Below are 12,419 nucleotides of genomic sequence, written 5' to 3'. Positions count from 1 at the left end.
TGTTCTGAATCCATACTGAGCATTATTTAAAATATGATGTTTCTCAGTGAATTTATCCAACCTTGTCACAAAAACTTTTTCCATAATTTTAGAAAACTGTGGAAGCAATGATACTGGCCTGTAATTAGAGAATTTATGTTTGTCTCCATTTTTATATAATGGGACTACCTTGGCAATTTTCATTTCATCTGGAAAAATCCCTGTTGACAGAGACAGATTGCAAATATAAGTAAATGGTTCAATAACAGTTTCTATTATACTTTTTACAGTCATCATGTCTAAATCTTCATGGTCAGTTGATCTTTTGCTTACACAGTTTTTTACAATATTTCTTATTTCATCTTTTTCCTCATTGTCCAGGAAAATACTATTGACCGTATTTACAAGTGTATGTAATGTATCTTCTACTATTGGTTTATTTCCCACCAGACTTGATCCTACATTTGAAAAATAATAATTAAACCCATTTGCCACTTCTTTTATGTCATATATCTCTATTTTCTTTGACAAAGTAATTTGGAAAAGTTGCTTTCGCTCCATCACTTTCAGTCACACTTTTTATAATTCCCCATGTTGCCCTCATATTATCTTTACTCTTATTTAATTGTTCACTATAATAATCTTTTTTTTGTTTCCTAATTATTGTCAATAGTTTATTTTTATATTTTTTGTATCTGTGTTCTGTTTCCTTTGTTTGCAATTTTAAAAAGCACCTGTATAAATAGTTTTTCTTTGCACAAGCATTTTTTATTCCCTTTGTCAGCCATGGTTTATTTACTCTTTTCTTACTAATTTCTATTAATTTACAGTTTTTATTATATGATTTCATCAATATTTTCATAAATGAGTTATATGCTACATTAACATCACTGACATAAACTTCTTCCCAATTTTGATTTTTAAGATCATATTTTAATGCCTCTAAGGCTTTTACTGACTTATCTCTTTTAAAGTTTATATCAGTTTTTTTGTTGTACCTATTTTTATATTTAAATATTGAAAAGACTGGTAAATGATCACTAACATCTGTCATCAAGATCCCATTCCTGATAATTTCATCTGTTCTATTTGTAAATATATTATCGATTACCGATGCACTTTGCGATGTGATTCTGGTTGGTTTTGTTATCAAGGGGAATAACCCCAAACTATACATTGAATTCACAAAATCACTTATTCTTTGGCAACTGGAGCTCTCTATGTTAATGTTAAAGTCTCCACATATAAAAAGTGTTTTGTTTTTAATTTGATGGAATAACTCTATTATTCTATCTGTAAATTTCACCACACAAGTGTCTGGTGCTCTGTATACACAACTGATTAAAATATTTTTAGATGTTTCATGTACAAGTTCCACTGTTACAATTTCTATGATGTCATCCACAGTTGTCATTTCTTCTACAATTGTACACATCAGATCTGCCTTTATGTACAGAGCAACACCACCGCCCCTTTTATCTCTTCTGTTCACAAAATACAGCTCATATCCCTCTATTTGAACATCAGCCATGAGATCATCATTAAGCCAAGATTCAGTGATTGCAACAATATTAAATTTATTTTTAAACTGATTTAAATAATCTTTTATTTGCGACATTTTACAATACAAGCTTCGACTGTTTATATGTATGAGTGACAGGGTATCTTCTGCAATTTTTTCACTATTTAGCTGTTCTACCGTATAATACCCACAACCAATCGTTTTTAAGTCAAATATACTTTCATCAATATTAGTGTCTATGTCATATATTTTATCATCTGTTTCCATGTTTGATCAGATTTTTTTTTTTTGGTCCAATTACCAACAGACGTCATACTTAATTGTCTATTCAGGTCTGTATTTCGTAAGGTCCTCCATGTTTTTGATTTGTATACCGTTTGTTCCTTCTTTTACTCTAATCCACACTCTACAATTCCAGACCCATGTAGCAACAATATGTTTCTGTTTTTTTAATAGTCTTGCTTCCCTAGCAATATCTGCATTTTTTTTTTTGTTAAATGCTCATTTATATAGACACTTGTTCCTTTCAAATTCTTTGCCTGTCTTAATACTTCATTTTTATATTTTCTGCTTGTAAATTGTATAACAATGTTAGACAGTTTATTTTTTCTATCTTTAGTTGGAACAGTATAGCAGTCTGATATTGTGTCTTGATGGATGTCAACACCATTTTGATATAAAAAGTTTGTAACTTGCTGTTCCAGTGATTGTTGTTCTTCAGGTGGTGCATTCTCCCCACTGGTTCCACCAGAATCCACCACCCTTGCATATGTCCGATGCCTTGTTTCTAGTCCAGATATTATAACATCATCTTTTCTAGTGAATTGTTCAAGTTCATCTACACGTTGTTCAAGTTTCTTAATGATCTTGTCCTTCTCTTTAACCAGTTTTTGGAGTTCTTTAATCTCCACCGTCAGCTTGTCTAAATTAGACATGTCTTTTAATATCTGGTTTATTGAAGTCTTTATCTCCTCTATATTTTCCTCAAGTTTCTCCGTTTTCTTGGGTGGTGCCATGTTAACTATCGTGGCTTAGTATGGCCACTGTTAATTGCAAAAAAACAATTTTCACCCGTAACCTCCACCACCACAGGTCCGGTCACCGCACACCAACCCTCCCCGTTGCTAACCTCGTTCACAGGCGCCCCCAGCCTCGGTCGTAGCCGCTGCTAGCCACGGATGTAGCCGCCATCAGCCAGGAATGTAGCCGTAGGCGGCCTCAGATGTTACCGCCGCCAGCCTCGGTTGCCGCCGCCGCCAGCCCCGGATGTAGCCGCTGTTAGCCTCGGATGTAGCCGACACCTCGGGCCTGGATGTATCGCCGCCACCGATGCCTCGGGCCTGGATGAACTGCCGCCACCGATGCCTTGGGCCTGGATGAACTGCCGCCACCGATGCCTCGGGCCTGGATGAACCGTCTCCACCGATGCCTCCGCCGCCAGCCCCGGATGTAGCCGCTGCTAGCCACGGACGTAGCCGCTGTTAGCCTCGGATGTAGCCGACGCCTCGGGCCTAGATGTATCGCTGCCACCGATTCCTCGGCCTGGATGAAACGCCTCCACCGATGCCTCCGCCACCAGCCCCGGATGTAGCCGCCGCCAGCCACGGACATAGTCGCTGTTAGCCTCGGATGTAGCCGACGCCTCATGCCTGGATGTATCGCCGCCACCGATGCCTCGTGCCTGGATGAACTGCCGCCACCGATGCCTCGGGCCTGGATGAACTGCCGCCACCGATGCCTCGGGCCTGGATGAACTCACGCTGGAGAAACGCACACAGCCGCTGCACACATGCACTCTCACACTGTTTAACCAGCCTCCCCTCTCTCCCTTCCTCTCTTAAAGGAATACTCGGCTCAATAGAGCTCTGACTCTTTGTCAGCCTGGCTACAGTGCTGAAAAGAAACCTGGGGTTCTTATTTTCTTCAATTAGTGATGAGTAGTAAGATGTCCTAGCTTTACGGAGGGCTTTTTTATAGAGCAACAGACTCTTTTTCCAGGCTAAGTGAAGATCTTCTAAATTAGTGAGACGCCATTTCCTCTCCAACTTACGGGTTATCTGCTTTAAGCTGCGAGTTTGTGAGTTATACCACGGAGTCAGGCACTTCTGATTTAAAGCTCTCTTTTTCAGAGGAGCTACAGCATCCAAAGTTGTCTTCAATGAGGATGTAAAACTATTGACGAGATACTCTATCTCACTTACAGAGTTTAGGTAGCTACTCTGCACTGTGTTGGTATATGGCATTAGAGAACATAAAGAAGGAATCATATCCTTAAACCTAGTTACAGCGCTTTCTGAAAGACTTCTAGTGTAATGAAACTTATTCCCCACTACTGGGTAGTGTAATCTTCCCAGTGTAATCTTTACGTGCCTTAACTAAAGCACTCCTTCTGCTGAATCACCTCTAAATTATTTACACATTATTCACTTTGCGTGTTTTTAGGAATCCGCTAGATTAGCGTAGCTACTAGCTCTTAGCCGATTTAGCATGGCGGCTTCTCCTGTCTCTCCCGCACTTTTCTGCTCTGGGTGTGAAATGTTTAGTTATTCCTCGGCCTCCTTTAGCAGTAACGGTACTTGTAAATAACTGTAGCTTATTCGTAGCTTTGGAGGCCAGGCTGGGCGAATTGGAGACTCGGCTCCGCACCGTGGAAAATTCTACAGCTAGCCAGGCCCCTGTAGTTGGTGTGGACCAAGGTAGCTTAGCCGCCGTTAGTTACCCCCTGGCAGATCCCGAGCAGCCGGGAAAGCAGGCCGACTGGGTGACTGTGAGGAGGAAGCGTAGCCCTAAACAGAAGCCCCGTGTACACCGCCAACCCGTTCACATCTCTAACCGTTTTTCCCCACTCGACGACACACCCGCCGAGGATCAAACTCTGGTTATTGGCGACTCTGTTTTGAGAAATGTGAAGTTAGCGACACCAGCAACCATAGTCAATTGTCTTCCGGGGGCCAGAGCAGGCGACATTGAAGGAAATTTGAAACTGCTGGCTAAGGCTAAGCGTAAATTTGGTAAGATTGTAATTCACGTCGGCAGTAATGACACCCGGTTATGCCAATCGGAGGACACTAAAATTAACATTAAATCGGTGTGTAACTTTGCAAAAACAATGTCGGACTCTGTAGTTTTCTCTGGGCCCCTCCCCAATCAGACCGGGAGTGACATGTTTAGCCGCATGTTCTCCTTGAATTGCTGGCTGTCTGAGTGGTGTCCAAAAAATGAGGTGGGCTTCATAGATAATTGGCAAAGCTTCTGGGGAAAACCTGGTCTTGTTAGGAGAGACGGCATCCATCCCACTTTGGATGGAGCAGCTCTCATTTCTAGAAATCTGGCCAATTTTCTTAAATCCTCCAAACCGTGACTATCCAGGGTTGGGACCAGGAAGCAGAGTTGTAGTCTTACACACCTCTCTGCAGCTTCTCTCCCCCTGCCATCCCCTCATTACCCCATCCCCGTAGAGACGGTGCCTGCTCCCAGACCACCAATAACCAGCAAAATCTATTTAAGCATAAAAATTCAAAAAGAAAAAATAATATAGCACCTTCAACTGCACCACAGACTAAAACAGTTAAATGTGGTCTATTAAACATTAGGTCTCTCTCTTCTAAGTCCCTGTTGGTAAATGATATAATAATTGATCAACATATTGATTTATTCTGCCTTACAGAAACCTGGTTACAGCAGGATGAATATGTTAGTTTAAATGAGTCAACACCCCCGAGTCACACTAACTGTCAGAATGCTCGTAGCACGGGCCAGGGCGGAGGATTAGCAGCAATCTTCCATTCCAGCTTATTAATTAATCAAAAACCCAGACAGAGCTTTAATTCATTTGAAAGCTTGACTCTTAGTCTTGTCCATCCAAATTGGAAGTCCCAAAAACCAGTTTTATTTGTTATTATCTATCGTCCACCTGGTCGTTACTGTGAGTTTCTCTGTGAATTTTCAGACATTTTGTCTGACTTAGTGCTTAGCTCAGATAAGATAATTATAGTGGGCGATTTTAACATCCACACAGATGCTGAGAATGACAGCCTCAACACTGCATTTAATCTATTATTAGACTCTATTGGCTTTGCTCAAAAAGTAAATGAGTCCACCCACCACTTTAATCATATCTTAGATCTTGTTCTGACTTATGGTATGGAAATAGAAGACTTAACAGTATTCCCTGAAAAAACTCCCTTCTGTCTGATCATTTCTTAATAACATTTACATTTACTCTGATGGACTACCCAGCAGTGGGGAATAAGTTTCATTACACTAGAAGTCTTTCAGAAAGCGCTGTAACTAGGTTTAAGGATATGATTCCTTCTTTATGTTCTCTAATGCCATATACCAACACAGTGCAGAGTAGCTACCTAAACTCTGTAAGTGAGATAGAGTATCTTATCAATAGTTTTACATCCTCATTGAAGACAACTTTGGATGCTGTAGCTCCTCTAAAAAAGAGAGCTTTAAATCAGAAGTGCCTGACTCTGTGGTATAACTCACAAACTCGTAGCTTAAAGCAGATAACCCGTAAGTTGGAGAGGAAATGGCATCTCACTAATTTAGAAGATCTTCGCTTAGCCTGGAAAAAGAGTCTTGCTCTATAAAAAAGCCCTCCGTAAAGCTAGGACATCTTTCTACTCATCACTAATTGAAGAAAATAAGAACAACCCCAGGTTTCTTTTCAGCACTGTAGCCAGGCTGACAAAGAGTCAGAGCTCTATTGAGCTGAGTATTCCATTAACTTTAACTAGTAATGACTTCATGACTTTCTTTGCTAACAAAATTTTAACTACTAGAGAAAAAATTACTCATAACCATCCCAAAGACGTATCGTTATCTTTGGCTGCTTTCAGTGATGCCGGTATTTGGTTAGACTCTTTCTCTCAGATTGTTCTGTCTGAGTTATTTTCATTAGTTACTTCATCCAAACCATCAACATGTTTATTAGACCCCATTCCTACCAGGCTGCTCAAGGAAGCCCTACCATTATTTAATGCTTCGATCTTAAATATGATCAATCTATCTTTGTTAGTTGGCTATGTACCACAGGCTTTTAAGGTGGCAGTAATTAAACCATTACTTAAAAAGCCATCACTTGACCCAGCTATCTTAGCTAATTATAGGCCAATCTCCAACCTTCCTTTTCTCTCAGAAATTCTTGAAAGGGTAGTTGTAAAACAGCTAACTGATCATCTGCAGAGGAATGGTCTATTTGAAGAGTTTCAGTCAGGTTTTAGAATTCATCATAGTACAGAAACAGCATTAGTGAAGGTTACAAATGATCTTCTTATGGCCTCGGACAGTGGACTCATCTCTGTGCTTGTTCTGTTAGACCTCAGTGCTGCTTTTGATACTGTTGACCATAACATTTTATTACAGAGATTAGAGCATGCCATAGGTATTAAAGGCACTGCGCTGCGGTGGTTTGAATCATATTTGTCTAATAGATTACAATTTGTTCATGTAAATGGGGAATCTTCTTCACAGACTAAAGTTAATTATGGAGTTCCACAAGGTTCTGTGCTAGGACCAATTTTATTCACTTTATACATGCTTCCCTTAGGCAGTATTATTAGACGGTATTGCTTAAATTTTCATTGTTACGCAGATGATACCCAGCTTTATCTATCCATGAAGCCAGAGGACACACACCAATTAGCTAAACTGCAGGATTGTCTTACAGACATAAAGACATGGATGACCTCTAATTTCCTGCTTTTAAACTCAGATAAAACTGAAGTTATTGTACTTGGCCCCACAAATCTTAGAAACATGGTGTTTAACCAGATCCTTACTGTGGATGGCATTACCCTGACCTCTAGTAATACTGTGAGAAATCTTGGAGTCATTTTTGATCAGGATGTCATTCAAAGCGCATATTAAACAAATATGTAGGACTGCTTTTTTGCATTTACGCAATATCTCTAAAATCAGAAAGGTCTTGTCTCAGAGTGATGCTGAAAAACTAATTCATGCATTTATTTCCTCTAGGCTGGACTATTGTAATTCATTATTATCAGGTTGTCCTAAAAGTTCCCTAAAAAGCCTTCAGTTAATTCAAAATGCTGCAGCTAGAGTACTGACGGGGACTAGAAGGAGAGAGCATATCTCACCCATATTGGCCTCTCTTCATTGGCTTCCTGTTAATTCTAGAATAGAATTTAAAATTCTTCTTCTTACTTATAAGGTTTTGAATAATCAGGTCCCATCTTATCTTAGGGACCTCGTAGTACCATATCACCCCAATAGAGCGCTTCGCTCTCAGACTGCAGGCTTACTTGTAGTTCCTAGGGTTTGTAAGAGTAGAATGGGAGGCAGAGCCTTCAGCTTTCAGGCTCCTCTCCTGTGGAACCAGCTCCCAATTCAGATCAGGGAGACAGACACCCTCTCTACTTTTAAGATTAGGCTTAAAACTTTCCTTTTTGCTAAAGCTTATAGTTAGGGCTGGATCAGGTGACCCTGAACCATCCCTTAGTTATGCTGCTATAGACGTAGACTGCTGGGGGGTTCCCATGATGCACTGTTTCTTTCTCTTTTTGCTCTATATGCACCACTCTGCATTTAATCATTAGTGATCGATCTCTGCTCCCCTCCACAGCATGTCTTTTTCCTGGTTCTCTCCCTCAGCCCCAACCAGTCCCAGCAGAAGACTGCCCCTCCCTGAGCCTGGTTCTGCTGGAGGTTTCTTCCTGTTAAAAGGGAGTTTTTCCTTCCCACTGTAGCCAAGTGCTTGCTCACAGGGGGTCGTTTTGACCGTTGGGGTTTTACATAATTATTGTATGGCCTTGCCTTACAATATAAAGCGCCTTGAGGCAACTGTTTGTTGTGATTTGGCGCTATATAAAAAATTGATTGATTGATTGATTGATAGTCCATTAAAGTAAATGTAAATGTTATTAAGAAATGATCAGACAGAAGGGAGTTTTCAGGGAATACTGTTAAGTCTTCAATTTCCATACCATAAGTCAGAACAAGATCTAAGATATGATTAAAGTGGTGGGTGGACTCATTTACATTTTGAGCAAAGCCAATTGAGTCTAATAATAGATTAAATGCAGTGTTGAGGCTGTCATTCTCAGCATCTGTGTGGATGTTAAAATCGCCCACTATAATTATCTTATCTGAGCTAATTAATAAGCTGGAATGGAAGATTGCTGCTAATCCTCCGCCTCGGCCTGTGCTACGAGCGTTCTGGCAGTTAGTGTGACTCGGGGGTGTTGACTCATTTAAACTAACATATTCATCCTGCTGTAACCAGGTTTCTGTAAGGCAGAATAAATCAATATGTTGATCAATTATTATATCATTTACTAACAGGGACTTAGAAGAGAGAGACCTAATGTTTAATAGACCACATTTAACTGTTTTAGTCTGTGGTGCAGTTGAAGGTGCTATATTATTTTTTTCTTTTTGAATTTTTATGCTTAAATAGATTTTTGCTGGTTATTGGTGGTCTGGGAGCAGGCACCGTCTCTACGAGAGACGGTGCCTGAGAGCTGTGTTCGGGTACTCGTCAGTAAGTAGGAATTGTTTCCGGTGGGGGTTGGCCTCCGCCAGGGCTGTGCCTTGTCACTAATTTTGTTTGATATTCATGGACAGGATATCGAGGCGTAGTCGGGGGGAGGAGCGTCTTCATCAGTTTGGTGGGTTCAGGGTCTCATCACTGCTTTTTGCAGATAATGTGGTCCTGTTGGCTTCATCGGCCGGTGACCTTCAACACTCACTGGATCGGTTCTCAGCCGAGTATGAAGCAGCTGTTCCACCATGGTATTCTCTTGCGGTATTTGTTCCCCCATGGCATTCTCTCACAGTATTTGTTCCCATGTGGTATTCTTTTGTGGTATTTGTTCCCACGTGGTATTCACTCGCGGTATTTGTTCTGCCGTGGTATTCTCTCATGGTATTTGTTCCTCCATGGTATTCTCTTGTGGTATTTGTTCCTCCGTGGTATTCTCTTGTGGTATTTGTTCCTCCGTGGTATTCTCTCATGGTATTTGTTCCTCCATGGTATTCTCTTGTGGTATTTGTTCCTCCGTGGTATTCTCTCATGGTATTTGTTCCCCCGTGGTATTCTCTTGTTGTATTTGTTCCCCTGTGGTATTCTCTCGTGGTATTTGTTCCCCCGTGGTATTTGTTCCCCCGTGGTATTCTCTCGTGGTATTTGTTCCCCCGTGGTATTCTCTCGTTGTATTTGTTCCCCCGTGGTATTTGTTCCCCCGTGGTATTCTCTCGTGGTATTTGTTCCCCCGTGGTATTCTCTTGTGGTATTTGTTCCTTAGTGGTATTCTCTCATGGTATAAGTCCAGACTTAATATGCACTTATTTTGTATGACTAGCATACTGGCATAGTATAGTTCTAGACTTTTTACTCTTTTACTTAATCTTATTAGTAAACGGAGTGTGCCACGGCCTCAACTTTACCTAAATTCTGGGTCTGTTGGTGAAGTTTAGGACTAGTGGCCAGTGATCTCCTTAGTATTTCCTGTTTTTCTTGTTGTTTAATGCTGACAAATTATACAGTATTTCTTGTCTTTGCCTAGTAAGTTCCTTCGGCTGCTCCCTTGTTTGCACTCGGGGTCGCCACAGCAAATCCAAGGTGGATCTGCATGTTGAATTGGCACAGGTTTTACGCCGGATGCCCTTCCTGATGCAACTCCACATTACATGTAGAAATGTGGCAGGGGATTTTAACCCGTTGCCTTCTGAACTGAAACCAAGCGCATTAACCACTTGGCCACCACCCCTGCTTGTGTCTTTCTGATGCCTGATTCTGTTTTTTTCTCTCTGTTTAAGGTGCAGCTCCATCCAGAGATGGGTGTGGTATTTGTGCTGGAGACCCTCCTGTCCTGTGCACCAACAGCATTTCCTGTATATTTGTTTGTGAATTGTTCTGTAATTTATGTTTTGTATCATGGCCCAAGCAGAGGGTCACCCCTTTGAGTCTGGTCTGCTTGAGGTTTCTTCCTCAGAGGGAGTTTTTCCTTACCACTGTTGCTTTGGGGGTTAGTAAGGTTAGACCTTACCTGTGTGAAGCATCTTGAGGCAACTCAAGGGAATTGAATAGTAAAATGAAGCATCTGCTTCTATACAGAGTTCTCACGCGCGCACACACACACACAGACACACACACACACAGAGTGAAGAGGGCTGACAGACCAGCAGAAGGATGTTCTAAAGCTGCTGGATCAGCTGATTCTTCTTCGTGTGTTGCTGCCTCTAACAGTGTCAAAGGTGTGCTTCAGGGTTTATGTCCTTTAGACGCCGGACGTCCTTGTGGACGTGTGGTGTTTGAGTTCAGAGCTGCACATGTTGAAGGGCAGCAGATAGCATGTGGACATTTGATCTACACGGTCTGTGAAACAAAGACACAACATGTTTGTCACGAAGCTGGAGGTGATTTGTGCAAAGACGACGATTCTCCGTCTGTTGTCCAGACGTCCTCTGGACTCATAAATATAAACTCTGTCTTTCTCTGTGTGGTCTGGTCTCACACACACTGTTGTCTATGTTGTTTTTCTGTCTTGTGGTTTGTGCACACTCTTTCTTCAGAGTGTGTGCACGTGGGAGTCCACCAAGGAGCCAGACAAGTCATTGCAAAACTCTTCTCAGAACGGTTATACTGATGTCCTCTGGATATGTCCCACCTCGTGCTTGTCACCTCATAGGGCCGTGAGGTGTTGGTGTCGGTGCTGTTTTGGATGCACGGCTCTGTGTCTTTGACCCCAGGTGCTTTCTTAAGGTCAGACTGTATTTCCTGGCTCTGGTAGTCCCATGTGTCTGTTTGGGACCGAGGTCAGGCTCCAAAGCACAAGACTGTCAAAAATTAAATCATTACATAGGTCCAAATTGCCCAATTTCATAGCCTTAAGAGTGTGCATATCATGAATGCTTGGTCTTGTTGGATTTGTGAGAATCTACTGAATCTACTGGTACCTTGTTTCCCATGTAACAATAAGAAATATACTCAAAACCTGGATTAATCTTTTTAGTCACACAGCACTACTATTATTCTGAACACTACTGTAGATCAGTGGCCACCACTGTTTACTCATTCATTCACTCATTCATTCATTCCTGTTGAACACATCAGACAGGCAAAGAGCTTAAACATGACTGAAGCAGTGCCATCTGAGAAGGGGAGGAGTCAGAGTGCAACCAAACTTGTAAGAGTTTAACAACAGTCATGTCATCATGATGTCATCACAATGTCCCTGTGCTCTCATGGACCAAGAAGAATTGAATGTTCATGAATTCATTTTCAAAGAACAGCTCGTCTCCATCTGGTGAGGGGCTGTAATGTTTTGTACCACGGCTCTCTTCTGATGGGTCAGAACAGACGTGATGAGGCGCTTGAGTGGCTGCAAGCTCAGATTGCTTCTGGTCCTTTCACCAAACGGTGAAGGTGGACACTGTGGACACCATCACACACCCACAGCGGCTGTGGATGACGGGTTGGTGACGGGTGGGGGGGGTGGATGTTGGTCCACAGCGGCTGAGTTAATGTTGGTACCTGACATGTTTTTTAATAAACTGTGTCATGAATTCTTCCTCTGATTTGACGGTTTGGTCTCACGTCTGTGTCTAAAGTCTAAATGGTTTGATCTGTGTCCTTCCCACAGAGTGATCCTGCTTTCCAACGGCACACTGGTGATCACCCAGGTCAAAAACAAGAACACTGGACTTTACAAGTGTGTGGGCCGTGGCCTGCGGGGGTCCCAGGTTACACTGGAGGCGTCCCTGCTCATAGCAGGTAAAGACACGTGATGATGTCATCTGATGGTGGTGTGACCTTTCTGCTCTCTCTCTGTCTCTCTCTCGGCTCTGTGATCCTCTGAGCTGTCGACTGGGAGGTGATTGCAGCAGTGATGATGTTTTTTTTTTTCTTGGCCGTTAGGGTCAGGGACACAACTGTAAGTTGGTTTTT

The 12,419-nt window shown here is 41.9% G+C and overlaps 1 protein-coding gene across 1 annotated transcript in view; it reads left to right on the top strand.

Moving 5' to 3' along the window:
- Positions 1-12,419, top strand: part of ptk7a (protein tyrosine kinase 7a) — a 259,481-nt gene that overhangs the window by 234,972 nt on the left and 12,090 nt on the right. Inside the window, exon 6 of the mRNA XM_034184423.1 lies at positions 12,115-12,245. Coding sequence (XP_034040314.1) covers positions 12,115-12,245 — 131 coding nt within the window. The remainder of the gene's footprint in view (positions 1-12,114; positions 12,246-12,419) is intronic.

The sequence above is a fragment of the Thalassophryne amazonica genome, chromosome 13 (genome assembly GCF_902500255.1).
Source record: "Thalassophryne amazonica chromosome 13, fThaAma1.1, whole genome shotgun sequence".
NCBI lineage: Eukaryota > Metazoa > Chordata > Actinopteri > Batrachoidiformes > Batrachoididae > Thalassophryne > Thalassophryne amazonica.
Note: the sequence above shows the minus strand (reverse complement) of the source record. Positions and strands in the feature narration are given on the sequence as shown.